The sequence below is a fragment of the Anabas testudineus genome, chromosome 6, assembly GCF_900324465.2.
Source record: "Anabas testudineus chromosome 6, fAnaTes1.2, whole genome shotgun sequence".
NCBI classification, from domain to species: Eukaryota; Metazoa; Chordata; class Actinopteri; order Anabantiformes; family Anabantidae; genus Anabas; species Anabas testudineus.
The window spans coordinates 13,500,803-13,515,931 of NC_046615.1; the positions used below are offsets into that span (position 1 = coordinate 13,500,803).

At 41.7% G+C, this 15,129-nt stretch overlaps 2 protein-coding genes across 2 annotated transcripts; both read left to right on the plus strand.

The window, feature by feature from the left end:
- Positions 1-99: 99 nt before the first annotated feature.
- Positions 100-7,409, plus strand: znf592 (zinc finger protein 592). Its single transcript, XM_026365179.1, has 9 exons — positions 100-413; positions 878-3,135; positions 3,236-3,414; positions 3,506-3,679; positions 3,762-3,921; positions 4,120-4,380; positions 4,819-4,931; positions 5,029-5,155; positions 5,291-7,409. Exons 2-9 carry the CDS (start codon positions 898-900, stop codon positions 5,795-5,797), a joined length of 3,759 nt encoding a protein of 1,252 aa, XP_026220964.1. The 5' UTR covers positions 100-413; positions 878-897; the 3' UTR covers positions 5,798-7,409.
- A 1,196-nt stretch (positions 7,410-8,605) lies between these two features.
- Positions 8,606-15,064, plus strand: kti12 (KTI12 chromatin associated homolog). The gene is made up of 9 exons (XM_026365902.1): positions 8,606-8,825; positions 9,386-9,437; positions 9,515-9,567; positions 9,642-9,697; positions 13,031-13,110; positions 13,201-13,360; positions 13,477-13,539; positions 13,888-13,956; positions 14,865-15,064. The coding sequence occupies exons 1-9, from the start codon at positions 8,675-8,677 to the stop codon at positions 15,006-15,008; spliced, it is 828 nt and encodes a 275-aa protein (XP_026221687.1). The 5' UTR covers positions 8,606-8,674; the 3' UTR covers positions 15,009-15,064.
- Positions 15,065-15,129: the final 65 nt, after the last annotated feature.

Sequence of the window (15,129 nt, forward strand, 5' to 3'; positions counted from 1 at the left end):
CTTCTGTTTTGTTTTGTGAATGGTTAAGCAGCTGGCTCCTTCTTCACCTCAGTGTCGGTGTTAACGTGATGCATTGCGCACCTTTTCCTAAATTTAATTACTTACCATGTATTATATTGCCGACATGTGCAGCGTTAGTTATATTTCGAGAGCTGAGTCATCCATTGCCTTCCTCCTTTTGCGGGACATGCTGTAAGTAACGTTTCAAATGATGAATGGCGCCGCCTCTTGTCTGTAAGACACCGCTGAGGGTTTGATTCACCCTTGAACAGGAAAAGAAAAACGAAGTTAACACTACTAGCTTAGCCATGAAACTCTGCAACTGCTAAAGCTAGCTGGCGCAAGCACTGCGCCTACAATTGACAGGTTGTAAAGCTAATTTCTTGAGCTGTTAAATATAACCGGATCAAATGGTGAGTGCACTTGTGTAACGTTAAGTGGCACATTTACTTGTTTAGGTACATTTTTTTGCGCGCTAGCATGTTGCTAAGCTAGGTTGCTAAATTGCTGGCTTGGCTCTGTGGTGTAGCTACTCGGCTAACTGACTGTATCTTTGGCATTTACAGTAACATCATAACACCTTTAATGTAATTTGCAAGGAGGTAGTATTTAGTAGCTCTATGAGCATAGTAGTCTGCATCCAGTGTTAAATTATTGGTGATGTGGATTAATGCATGTTTTGCTACAAAACAGCTGCATAGACGAAGACCAACATAGCTTGCTAACGTTTAGCATGCTAGCTAAAGCTAACGTTAGCACAGAGGACATTCCCCGACCGCTAAACGTTTATTCGTCACGGTGTCATCAGGCAGTTCTTTATGCTTTGCCTAAAGTAAAATATAAAATATTATATCTAACTCCGTTTGGGTTTATGTAGGTTTGTGAGACTGCACAAGCATGGGTGACATGAAAACGCCAGATTTTGATGATCTTCTGGCTGCCTTTGACATCCCAGATGCCCCAGGGTTGGATGCCAAAGAGCCCATCCAGGGGAGTCATGAGGAGACAGACAGTCAGCTGAAACACACAGGCATATGTCTGGATGACAGTTTACTGAATAACCAAGCTGTCACAACAGCAGATATACCCGTTGTAAGTGTTATTGTCAAAAACACAAGTCGACAGGAGTCATTGGAAGGTTTTAGTGATAGACTTCACTCAGGACAAGTGTTACAAAATGGATTCAGGGAACAAGAGGCCTCCACTGACTCTGTTGAAACAAGTAACGATAGTTTCTCCAGGTCATTTGTTCCTTCTTTGAATGGGGATGGTTCAAGAGAGCTTCTAGGAAAGGCACCTATTCAGCACAAGCCTGATGGGACACCAATATTTTCCCAGTCACTTTCTCATTTTAGTCCCATCTCCAGTCCTGAGTGTGAAGACAACCAGTGCAGTAGAAATGAAATGCATTCAAGACAAGAACAACCTTGTTTTCCGGAAGCGTCCCTTTTGGTGGAACCGTCTGTTCCAGACAGTCCAAAAATCCTGGACCTCAGCATGTTTGATGACTGTCCAGATGACTCTGATATTCCCAAGAACACTCAACAGAGCAGAGCAGAAAGTGGTAGTAGTGAGGAGCCTGCTGACATCTGTGCCAATAACAAAATGGATAAAACACGTGGAGTACACAATGCACTTCCCCTGCCAAGCAGTAACCACAACTCTGAGACTAATTATGTTGCAGGAACCACAGTGGATGTTCCTATTTCTTATCCACATGCCAAATCTCAGACATCTAAATTATCCTCCTGCCTCGAGGCTCTTGTGGCTCTGAATGCTAGAAAAGATCCTGGTGAACAACAAACAAATCTCAGAGAGTCATCACTGGTTCAGAATGATTGCATGAAAGCTAGCCCCAAGGTGCCCATATCCCCACGAAGCCCCAGGAGTCCATTTGAAGCAGTGAAACGGATGATGAAACCCTCTGACAGCCCTGTCAGCATCTGCAGCGATAGTAGTGGCAAAGCATCCCCTGCAGTGGCCTCTGGGTCACCACCTGCCATACCGAGGGTGAGAATTAAGACCATCAAGACCACATCTGGGCAGATCAAGCGCACAGTCACGAGTGTGCCACCTGATTCTGAAACAGATGAAGTTCACTCAGCATATGAATCGTCTCCATCACAGAGTATGATTAGTGATGATTCTTACTGCAATATGTCTCCCCATCAGTCTCAAAGTGCGACTCCTGATAGCATTGTTGGAATACAGAATAAAGGTATCCCAATTAGTGCATCCTCACTTAAAGTTTTACACAACAAATCAGAAGCATACTCCAGGAGGTCAGGCACAACACGGTCACCAGTGTTTCATAACACCGGTGGTCCTGTCAAAAGATCTGTTGCACATCTGGGGCAGAAACCAAAGAGAGTATCAACCACAACAGGCCAAACAGCTAGCACAACCTTTCTTCCCAAAGCAATGCACTTAGCTAGTCTGAATCTGGTCCCTCACAGTGTTGCTGCTTCAGTAGCTGCACGATCCACCTCTCATCAACAAAGCCAACATACATTTTCCTCTGTGGTGAACAGTACTGTCCCTTTAGTGCATCAGGTCAAAACAGCCAGCCCTTATCCTCACGTGTATGATCCTAACACAATAACCGGAACCTTGAACAGACTGTTGAGAAATGTCAAGCTTGTGCCTACATATGTGCCCAACCTGACCCCCCCTCCAGAGAGTAATATCAGCCTTCCACCACGTGGATACCGCTGCCATGAGTGTGGGGACTCCTTTGGCCTGGAGAGGAGTCTTGCGTATCATTTCAGCAGGAGGAGCGTTCACATTGAAGTAGGATGTATGCACTGTTCAAAGACAATGGTGTTCTTCAATAAGTGTGCCTTGTTGGCACATGCTCGGGAGCATAAGAACAATGGGGTGGTGATGCAGTGCACACAGGTCCAGATGAAACCCATAACAGAGGAACAAATGTTTGTACCAATGAGTACTGAACCTGTGAAGGCAGACTCTTACGCCGCACCGTCGCCCTCAACTAAAAGCCAGCCTGTCCTGCCTCTATATCCAGACAACGTTGTTTACCATCAACTCCGATGTCTGGAGTGTAACAAACAGTTACCTGACTACAAAGGGCTTGCGAGCCATTATCAGAGGCCTTCAGAAGATGTGGAAGGACTAGTGAGTAAATATTGTTTTCAAATATAACAAGATAAGTCTGGTTAAATTCTGAATTTTAGCTATTATTAACATTTTTTGTGTTTCTTTCATTTTATAACAGTTGTGCAAGGTGTGCTCAATGTTGTTGCCAAACAAGTGCAGCTTCAGAGCTCACCAACGCATTCACACGCACAAGTCCCCTTACTGTTGTCCTGAGTGTGGTGCCCTGAGTCGCTCTGCGGACGTTCAGAAACATGTCAAGGAAAACTGTCTTCACTATGCAAGAAAAGCTTGGTACAAGTACGTAAACAAGCATGAAACGCATAAGCAAAGGCTATGGCATACAATGCAAGTTTGCAGAATAGTGATATTCTGTTTCTTTTTCTTGCAGATGTCTTCACTGTGATATGGTTTTCAAGACCCTTCAAGGACAGAAGACTCACATTGAAGAGAAACACTGTGAAGTCTTGTACAAGTGTTCCAACTGTCCAGTTGCCTTCAAGACCTATGACAACTGTGAAGTTCATATCAAAAGTAAACACAGTGCTGGCAAAATATCCCCTCAGTAAGTTCACATCTCATGACTCACCTGTTAAAAGTTTCACTTGTTACACGTTCTTTGAACTGATTTCTCTTTCTTTTTGCAGGTTAATCTTTAAGTGTTCGTGTGAAACCATTTTCAAGAAAAAGCAGTTACTCTTTCAGCATTTCCACCAGAATGCCAACAAGCGTGTCACATGTGTATTCAAGTGTCCAGAATGCAACTCAGTCTTTCCACAAAAGCAGCTGTTAATGCAGCACTTCAAGGTTTGTCCTGTTTGTATTCTTAACATATATTATGTTTTTTCGCTTGTTAATAATAGACACTCAGCTCAGCTACTGCTTTGTCACTTTTACTAACTTTCTGTCAGTTCAGTCATGAAGTTAACCAGTCCAGCAAGACAGAAACAGGTCTCATAAATGGTTACTTTTTGTGATTTATGTCATGTATTTTCTGTTTGGCAGGGTGTGCATGTAGGAAACATGGCAGCAGACATGGAGGAGGACAGTAAACAATCTGACAAGACTGACTGGCGCCCGGATGCTCATTCTGTCCAACAACAGAAGAGTCACAGTCCTGTCAAGCACACAGATGGTCAGAGGAAAAAGGCTGAACAGCACAGCAGACCACGTGTGAAGCCCACCGGCTGGACATGTGGGGACTGTCTCCAGTGGTTCCCTGAAAGAGAATCTTATGTTTCTCATGTGAAGACCAAACATGGAAAGGTAGGAGATCATGAATTCAGCTCAGTGGAATGTGTTTGTGTTAAACTGAAACATGTAATGACTGCTGTACACTGAAACACACCTTTGTTTAGCCAATATCTTATAAATAAACATATAGGCAGTGTGCACTTTGAAATACAGATCACATTCTGATTTGTCAAAATTCCAGTAATAAAACCACAATGTTGTAAATATGATCTGTTGAATTCATATACTGCCTTCGGTATGCACTACTGAAATGATGCGTTTTGATTAAGATAAAGCTTTATTGTCATTGTACAGTCACACTTGGTACAACAGTACAACGAAATTGAAATTACCTTGTCACTCAAGTTAACAACTGAATTATAAGTTGTATTGATCCTTTTAATACTATATGTCTAGCTAATATCACTACTACCACTTTTTTTAATTGCCATTTCTTTTGTTTTCCAAAAGTCAGTAAAAAAGTATCCTTGTCGACATTGTGAGCAGTCATTTAACTCTGCAACCAGTCTGAGAAGACACATCCGCAGTGACCATGACGGAAAAAGGAAAATCTATACTTGCTGGTAAGATTTTTATGTTTGAACAAATCTCTTGTGTTTCTTCAAGTTAATTATTAAAAACTAATGTCAATTGCATTCTTTTTTTTTTCTTTTTTTTAAGCTATTGCACAGATACAAAGACAACATTCACATCAAGTGTGATGCTGAAGAACCACGTCAGTCTAATGCATGGGATCAAAAATCCTGACCTTGGCAAAATGGCAAAAACTACTATTCAAGAATCAAAAGTATGTTTGGGAAAGGCATTTATTATTTTTTTTAACAAAGCAACAAATATATAGCTGTATGTATATACACACAAATACAAATGTTATAACTCTTACTAGTCAATATTTTAAGTGTGTGGCTTCTGTGATTTGTAGGTATTTGTAACAGAAACACGTGCTGTTGGCACACGGGAGACGGGACAGGATCATGCCGTTAGTCTGGAGGCTCCTTCAGCAAAACGACTGAAAACTCACTTCCGCTGTTCAAAGTGTGGTTTCGTCACAGTGGACAGTACCCAGTTCCAGCAGCACATACCTCAGCATAAAACAGATGAAAACACTCCTCAGTGCCTTCACTGTGGCCTGTGTTTCACATCTCTGCTGTCTCTCAGCAAACACCTTTTCATTGTACACAAAATCAAAGATCCTGAGGAAGGCAAGGAAGAAAAAGAGGAGGAGAGGGTAGAGGTGATGGCGAAGGAGATGGATAATCAGCCAGTTAGATCAGCAGAGACTGATGAGGTAAATAACTGTTTACCAGAGCAAAACAAAACTGAGCCGTCACAAGCAGAAGAGCCAACAAATCTGCACTGTGACAAGACCACGGACTGTAACTTAAAACTGAACTCTCTTTCTCAGACACAGTCAGCCTCTCTCTGCTAGTAACACGTCACCTCAACTCCTTTCCGAAGCTACTTTAATGTCTTCAGTTGTCGTGAAAGCAAGAAAGGGATGCGTGATGTTCTGGATGGAGTTGGTACAAAGTGGCCTTTAATTTTGAAATTCAAGTCATTCAGAGGCGGTGCAGTATATTCAAGCAAATCCTAAACGTTTAATAACAAACAGTATTTTCATCAAATTATTATTCATTTTATTTAACTTTGCATGTTGGTAATATATTAATTTTGCCTTTCATACATAACTACATAATTGAGTCTGAAGCTCTTAATTCCCCTCCTTTAAACCTTTTCGCCTTTGTAATCACAGTAGTTTAAATTGCTTAAATTTAATTAATTTTAATTTATGTTTAATGCTACACACTATTACCTGAATGGGATCTGGGTAGCAGTTTTTATTACATGACTGTGTTGCAATTATTTAGCAGTACTGAAGCAGAATATTTAGTGTTCATTTATTACAAAACGGTTTTATTCAGGACCCATTTAAGAACTGTGCTTCTGCATTAATGGTTAAACAGTTTGAAAACGTATCCTGTGAGATTAAAGCCTGATTTTATGTTTATCTTTACATAAAATCAGCAGTTTCTTTTGACTATTTAAGCATTCTGAAATGCTTTCTGTCGTTGAACTTCTATGATTTGTGGGTGCACGTGTTGTCCCAATTTTAAAATCATTTTTCTTTTTTTCTCTGAGCAAGCGTGCAGGGGAAACATAGAGAGGTATTGGATGTGTTGTGCAGCAGTATTGAAAATACCTCAAATTGCCAGAAGTGTATTTTTCAGGCAAGCGAATGGTCAATGTTAATGTCAAATCAGGGTACATTGTTTTGGAAAATCCAAAGCAGGTGTGAAGGTGAAGTTTGGTGGCATATTGGAAAAGTGTTTTATAAATCAGGACCTGGTAACATGAAATCACTCACACTAAAAATACTATTAGGAACCTAAAAATGTGTGACATACAGTGACTTCAGAGTTAAAAACTGTTGCTAGTTTAGTGCTAATAACTTCTTTTCACCCACAGGTCCTGGTTTCTAAAGCAGAACGTCTTGTTTTCTGTTGAGTAAATGATTTTCCTACCTCCTATGGTAAATGGCAGTGATTGTTAAACGGTGAAAGGCTTTGAAGAGTTGCAAGTAATCTTAGTGCAATGTAAAAAAAAAAAAAGTTTATAAAGTATGTATTATCCCACATTATTAAATTTTATAAATTATTTTGGGAACGATAGTAAGGCTATATGGTCATATTGACTTCAATGGCAAGTGAACTTTTCTATGGAAGTGCTATGTAAGCTCTTTATTTCTCTTTTAATCTTGCGTCCTTAAATCACCACACTGCAGTTGCAGAATCTGCAGAGACTGAAAAGGAATAACTTTTTTTTTTTTTTTTATATAATGCTTGTTGAAAGATATTTGTACTTTTGATACTTTGTATAGTCAGGACTTGTATAGTATAGTCACCTTTGTGCATATTGTAGTCAATAAACAGAAGTCACAGCATTTCTTAAGCCATTACATCTATTCAGCATGCAGTGGCACATGTGCCTTGCTGTTATGTTTACGTAAAGTACTTAAAAATAAATTGGTGCATTTAAACATATATCTGCATTGTTTTTCTGTCTTGTGTCACAGACCTCTGTTCTAAATAAACCGGATAATTGGGAGGAAAGTACATAATGGTATTTGTATAAAGAGTGGTTTTGAATTTGCATACTTTACAGTCGTCACAGCAAATCAAAATGCCAGAGGCCACTCTGATGTGCCTCACGCATCCAATAAGAAACCAATCACACATGGACGACTTCATCCTGTTAGAATATTAAGCCCGTTCTGTCTCAGTATAACTCACTGTGTCCAAAGTAACACGAGCAAAGGGATTTTGATTTACAATTGAATTGCGTCGAGTAATTTAAGGAATGAAAGGCACATTGACAAACATCTGCAGAGCAGGACTCCTGTCTTCTTTCATCCTTATTGCATTCACTGCAATGACCTCCTCGATGACTCTTGATTTAACCGAACTGAGAAATAAAGTTTCAAAAATCAAGGTGAATCCAAGAGGGAATCTGTGGGCAACAGGTAAGAAAATCTAAGTTTATTTTGTTGTAATTTGTGTTTTTAGTGATTTTTGATTCATTGAATTTAAATGTTCTGTTCAATAAGGACATTTCATGGGCAAGAAAAGTGTTGTGGATGGCTCCTTTATGGAGTCTGCATTTGAAGATGTAAATGTTCCCACTGAAGTCAGAGCTGCTCGTCCTGTGGAAAACCTGCAGGAGCTGCTCGTTCAGATGTTGAAAACTGCACAACAACCAAAACGGAAACAAGCACTGGACATGTTAGTTTAAATTATTATTATTAGTAGTAGTATTGTTGCCTTTGTTAATTTATCACCTCTTTACAACTGATCTGATTTTTTTCATCTATTTAGAGGAGGAGCGGATCCTGTTTGAGGAACACTTCAACCGACCATTACTCCATAAATATGAAATCCTACTGATGAAGAAGAATCTTTTTAACAACTGTGAAAATATGCTGTAACATAAATATGTTTTTTTTTTTCTTTTGTGATATGGTGGATATGAGGGTGTAATATTAATAATGTAATGTAATCATTTGCACTGCGTTATTCCTGTCTGTGAATAAACTAATATTGCTGTGTTCTATTAAAAGAGAAAAGAAGTGTGTGTTTTATTTCTAACAATATTTTTTAATATCTGTTGATAAGTACTCTCCCTTGTTTGTGTCGCCCCCTGCTGGTCGACTTAAAAATAGTTGTATTGATCATATCCGGGTTAAAGTGGCAACAGGCTTCATCACATTTCATCACATTTTAATCTAGTTTTCTGATAACAGCCAGTAGCTATGCCTCTAATAGTGATGTGTGGTTACCCCTGTAGTGGTAAAACACGACGGGCAGAAGAATTAAAAACGTACTTTGAACTTAACACTGAGCGAAAGGTTCATATTGTGGGAGATGGAGCCCTGGACGTGCAGAAAAACTGTGTTTACGCAGGCAAGTGAAGCTAATTTCGTGTGTTTACGTGGAGCTGTTGAGTTTTATGCATAGTCAGTGGTGCTTTCCATCAAATCGTCTATATATTTTATAAAGTGCAATACTCGAACTGATGTTAAAGTTACATGGAGAAGACATTAACAGAGGTTTTACTGTCGGAAGATGTTTGGTCATCGATGGATTGGCAGCACTAAATTGGTGGTATTGTGAATGGAGTTTGGCGTACAAGTGTTTGCATCACTGCACTATAATCAATACTCTTTATTAGACTTATTATAGTTGAGATTCTCTTTGGAAACGTAACTGTAGGTTTCTTGTCTATTACATGTCAGTAAAAGCATATTGGTGTCATGTAATCACTGAAACAGCTGTTCAGCATTTAGTTCACAGTCTCATGATGAAGTCTGTACAGCAGGGTGAATAACAGAGGACAGCTGATCAGTGAACAAGCAGTGGCACTGTCTTCTAAAACTAAGAGCACGGCTTTCTGGATTTCTACAAAGAAACCTTAGACTTAGAAAACAGATCACAGGGGCAGTAACTTTTTGGAAATTTTTTAGATTCCCAGAAGGAAAAAGATGTGAGAGCAGCTCTGAAGGCTGAAGTAGAGAGGTGGGTTTTCATCCGTTTCCTCTTTCATCGCTCATGTTCTACTGACTCTGCTGTTCTAACTTGTATTTGGCATTTAGGAAAGTAAACAAGGACGACATTGTGATTTTGGACTCATTAAACTATATTAAAGGTAAGTTGCAGTATACTGCACAGGCTCTTCAGTAAAACCTTGTGATTTGTTGATGGCGTGTTTTAAACTTGCAGGCTACCGCTATGAGCTGTTCTGTCTCATCAAACATACACAGACACCACACTGCCTGGTAAGCAAGCGCACTAGACAAATGACTACTTGATCACAACTTACACTTTAATATCTAAAAAAGAAAGTATTTACATGAATCAAAGGTTTTTTTTCTAAGTCTAAGGTTTCTTCTGGCAAGATGGCGGCGCACAGTGTTGCAGCGGCTTGGTGCTCCTCCAGTCAGTGCTTTTTCGTGTTTTTGTTTATGTTTGTAATATTTTTGTCCATTACACCTTGCTATGCAAGAAACATCTACTGCCATCAAGATCTCCTTAAAATAGGAGTTTGTTGCGACCGGAGTGTTACAACCGAGTTTCTCCGTTCACAAAATATCCCGGAGGACATCGCAAGGAATCCCGGCCTCAGGTGGTTCACGATCCCCACGGCGAGGAGGCGAAAGCGTAGGGACAGGAAACAAAAGAGAGGTTGCAGAGCCGGAGCGCTAGCTAGGCTAAGGAGGCGACCACAAAGACCACCGCTTCCCAGCCTCTTTCTGACGAATGCCAGATCACTAGTCAACAAAATGGATGAACTGAGACTACGGATTAATAACAATTTCCTAAAGGACAGTTGCATTTTGTTGATCACAGAGACCTGGCTTCATCCTCTCATCCCAGACTCTGCTACCCAGCTAGCAGGCTACACCGCTCAGCGCCACGACAGGACAAAGGACTCCGGTAAGAGCAGAGGAGGGGGGCTCTGTGTTTATGTCAACAATAACTGGTGCACAAATACCGAGACTGTAGAGAGTCACTGCTCTCCGGACCTGGAGTTTGTGACAGTTAGATGCAGGCCTATCTACCTCCCGAGAGAGTTTACTGTCGTCATGGTCACGGCTGTTTACATTCCACCGGATGCTAATGCTAACTCGGCTATCGGACTTCTACACGGCAGCATTAGCAGGCAGCAGAGCAGGTATCCCGACGCTGTGCACATCATAGCAGGGGATTTTAACCACACGGACCTAAAGCCAGTGCTTCCTAATCTGCACCAGCATGTTAAGTGTACCACCAGAGAAGCAAACACTCTGGACAAGGTCTACACAAACATTAAGCTAGGCTATAGGGCCAGACCACTACCTCACCTGGGCCAGTCTGACCATGTGTCTCTGCTTCTAATCCCTGCATACGCCCCCCTTAGGAAAACTGCTCTTACAATTTCAAAAATTGTAAAAACATGGCCTGATGATGCCACTCAGCAGCTGCAGGACTGTTTTGAGAGGACCAACTGGGACATCTTTGAAGATCCAGACCTGGAAGTGTTCACAGATAGTGTGCTATGTTACATTAAGAACTGCATAGACACTGTTACAGTGGACAAGCACATCAGGGTGTACCCTAACAGGAAGCCCTGGATGAACCGGGAGGTCCAGCAGCTTCTGAGGGAGAGGAACACTGCCTTCAGGTCTGGCGACAGGGCTCTCTACAGCTCGACACGAGCCAACCTGAAGAGAGGCATCAGGAAGGCTAAACTGGATTACAAGAGGAAAATTGAAGGCTGCCTGGACAGCAACAACACCAGGGAGGTGTGGCAGGGAGTCCAGCATCTGACCAACTACAGGACGACCCTCTGTGCCGCCGAAGGCGACTCCTCGTTGGCGGAGGAGCTGAACCTTTTCTTCACTCGCTTCGAGATAGAGCAACCAGACGCACCCACACAACCACATCCTGCAGCCCACAGTAGCCTCAGCCTCACAGTGAAGGAGCACGAGGTGAGGGGAGTACTGAGGTCCGTCAACTCGAGGAAGGCTGCTGGTCCGGATGGTGTCTCTGGACGAGTACTGAAGGACTGTGCGGACCAGCTGGCTGGAGTGTTCACCAGGATTTTCAATCTGTCCCTGGCCCGGTCTACTGTCCCACCGTGCCTGAAGTCCTCCACCATAGTCCCCCTGCCTAAGAAAACGCACATCACCAGCCTCAATGACTACCGGCCAGTTGCACTCACCCCAGTGGCGATGAAGTGCTTCGAAAAACTGGTAAGGGGTCACATCACTTCACTACTCCCACCTTCCTTCGACCCACACCAGTTTGCGTACAGGGCGAACAGATCCACAGAGGATGCCGTAGCCACTGCCCTCCACACGGCACTGTCCCACCTGGAGCAGCAGGGGAGCTATGTGCGGATGCTCTTTGTGGATTATAGCTCTGCATTTAACACAATTCTTCCCCACAAACTAGTTAACAAACTGTTGGACCTAGGTCTCCCACACTCCACCTGCTCTTGGATCAAGAGCTTCCTCTCTGATCGCAGTCAGAGGGTGAGAGTGGGCCCACACACCTCCAAGGTCCTTAGTCTCAGCACTGGCTCCCCACAGGGCTGTGTGCTGAGCCCCCTGCTCTACACTCTTTACACTTATGACTGTACACCGGCTCACCACAGCAACGCTATCGTCAAGTTCGCAGATGATACCACAGTGGTGGGACTCATCTCAGGGGGAGATGAGTCTGCCTACAGAGACGAGGTGGAACAGCTGACATTGTGGTGCAGGGGGAACAATCTGCTCCTTAACACCTCGAAGACAAAAGAGGTTGTCATTGACTTCCGGAGGACAAAAACTGAGGTCCCTCCACTGTACATTGGTGGGGACTGTGTTAAGAGGGTGTCAGACTTCCGTTTCTTGGGGGTCCACATAGAGGAGGATTTAACCTGGGGAGTACACACCTCTGAGCTGATAAGAAAGGCCCAGCAGAGACTGCACTTCCTAAGGGTACTTAGGAAGAACAACATCTCCCAGAGACTGATGGTGTCCTTTTATCGATGCTCTATTGAGAGCATCCTTACATACTGTGTGTCTGTGTGGTTCAGCAGATGTACAGTGGCTCAGAGGAAAGCTCTCCAGAGAGTGATCAAAACAGCACAGAGGATCACCGGTTCCCCTCTCCTCCCTCTAGAAGAACTTCACAGTTCCCGCTGCCTCAAAAAAGCCCAAACAATTCTCAGGGATACTACACACCCTGGACACTCTCTCTTTGAACTGTTGCCATCAGGGAGAAGGTTCAGGTCCATCAAAACTAGGACTGACAGATTTAAGAAAAGCTTTTATCCAGTAGCAATAACTACATTAAACACCATAAAGAACGGACCATAGTGACAGTATGCTCACTTGTGGGAGTGAGAGCTGGTCTGGAGCACAATGTGATGTGACCTCTTTGATTACTTGAAGGGTTGTTTGTGTCTTATTTTGTCTTTTGACTGTCTCTGATTATTTATTCTGTTTTTTGTTTGTTTTTTTATTCCTTTCATTCTATATATATATGGCACAGACTGGTTGGCACCTTAATCTCGTTGTACGATGTTGCAATGACAATAAAGTTTATCTATCTATCTATCTTTATTCTTTGTTTTGGTGAAGGTGTACTGTTTGACCTCAGATGAACAGAGCTCAACATGGAATACCAGCAGAGATGCTGCTGAGCAGTACACCCAGGACATGTGAGTGAGAAGCCTCAACACATCCCTGTAGGGGTGTTTTAGTGTTTGATAAGACTGTAATTTGCCTCCTGTCCATTTTATTTTGCCTAGCTTTGATGCATTGATTCTGAGATTTGAAGCTCCCGACTCGAGAAACCGATGGGACAGTCCCCTCTTCACCATCCTGAAAGACGATGTGCTCCCGTTTGAAGCCATTTCTGATGCACTTCTCAAAAGAAAAGCACCTCCACCCAACCAGGCTACTCAGAGTGTAAGAAACATACACATTGTTTTATTTTTCAGTATATGTACTGTAGACATCTGCTCTCTGAGATGTCGGTACCTTTTTCACCACCTGGTTGTAACTGTCTTTGTGTTTCACTCCAGCAACCATTGTCGTCTGTAAACTTCTTGTACGAGTTGGACAAGATCACACAAGATGTGTTGATGGTATGTTTTCCTCAGTTGTGGTGGAATATCTGATCATCAGTCGGTCAGATTTTATCCTGCTGTTGTACTGATTTTGCTGCTGCCGGTTATGTTTACAGTCTTTCAAACACAGGAGTTTCAACCAACCATCTAAATAACATTAATGTGGCATAAGGTGAATGAATAGTTACAATAGAAGATACTTACTATACTAATTTTACTTGTTAGTACATCTTTCAGTGTTCAGATCCCCTGTTGTTGATCTTGAACTCCCAGCAGACCAAAGCACCTGACTGTCTTTGTCAGTAACCTGTTTTTATAGTATGTGTGTGTATGTTTTTAATTTTATTCATAATTCATAAATTTCAGGCAATTTTTAACGCACAGAAGACAAGTGTTCCTGGGGATCTCATTTCAGTTCCAGCAGCCACAGAAAAAATATCCTTTTATTTTAATATGTTACTTACATGTTCACATTGTCATTTAAAACTCTGTTTAAAAGGGTCGATTCACATTAAACGGATATTTTGTGATAACAACTTATTCTTAACACATGCTCAAATATGAATGTTTAACAATAGAACTATATAAAGCAAAAAGAAGAAGAAGAAAAAATAAAATGCTATATAAAGGAACACATACATGAGTTCACAGAAGAGACAGAATGGATGAATCATTTTGATCTGTGAGAAGGACGAAGCGGAAATGGGGGAAATTATACTTACCGGCACGTTTAGGGGCAGCAGTAAGATGCTCGATCATATTAAACAGGGTTGTAGGGTTATGGAAGTTCTCTGAAATAGTTACTCCTGGTTTTTGCAGCAGTGATTTGCCAGCTAAATGAATTTGTATTACGTCATTTACTTGTCATTATCTACCTCCTAGGGTAAGTCATATTCCCTCACCAGTGGGAGGCAAACTACTCTGTATGAAATGAATTGTTAGAAGAGGAATGCTGATGAATGCATGTCCATCAAAGGATATAAATGAAAGTCACAGCAGCCAATCCTTTCAAAGGTCTTTGCTGTATTAACATACTGCAAGATTTGTTGAGTGGAGAGAAACTGAATTATTTAGGTTGGTGGGTTTTTATTGGCAGCAGCAGTGTGTCACACCTTCTTAGAAGCCAACACTTTGATTTTTTTTTCCTTTGAACCCGTTGGTCGAAGCAGAAACTGACATAAAAGTGCCTCGGGTTGTGCACCGAGCGACCTCAAAGTTTAAGGTGCGATAATGTGACATTCAAATACTTTGTTCAGTTAATTATCATATCTTCAATGTTAGGCTGAACTGTAGGAAATGTGAGAACAGACTTGAATTCAAATGTCCTTAACGTGATGTGAAACATTGAGCTCACCAGGAGCGTCAACATGGCAGAGCTGCGCAAGCTACGCCGTCAGTTCATCAGCTACACCAAGATGCACCCAACCGAGAACACGGGACAGATTTCCAACATGTTTGTGCAGTATTTAAATAAGAGTCTTCACTGAAATTGTATAGGATGGATTTTTTTTTTTTATGTGACAAATAAATATATTTAAATATTGTTGCTGTTGCATTTATGTTATGTCTGCAAGTACCTGAGTATTTCAGGCTTAGTCAAATACACAT

Bases quoted from the DNA above. Each gene is read 5' to 3' on its own strand.
- znf592 (XM_026365179.1), top strand. From the start codon at position 898: ATGGGTGACATGAAAACGCCAGATTTTGATGATCTTCTGGCTGCCTTT. The intron at 3,136-3,235 runs GTGAGTAAATAT...ATTTTATAACAG, and splicing joins CAGAAGATGTGGAAGGACTA to TTGTGCAAGGTGTGCTCAAT. The intron at 3,415-3,505 runs GTACGTAAACAA...TTTTTCTTGCAG, and splicing joins GCAAGAAAAGCTTGGTACAA to ATGTCTTCACTGTGATATGG.
- kti12 (XM_026365902.1), top strand. From the start codon at position 8,675: ATGCCTCTAATAGTGATGTGTGGTTACCCCTGTAGTGGTAAAACACGA. The intron at 8,826-9,385 runs GCAAGTGAAGCT...GAAATTTTTTAG, and splicing joins GAAAAACTGTGTTTACGCAG to ATTCCCAGAAGGAAAAAGAT. The intron at 13,361-13,476 runs GTAAGAAACATA...GTTTCACTCCAG, and splicing joins CCAACCAGGCTACTCAGAGT to CAACCATTGTCGTCTGTAAA.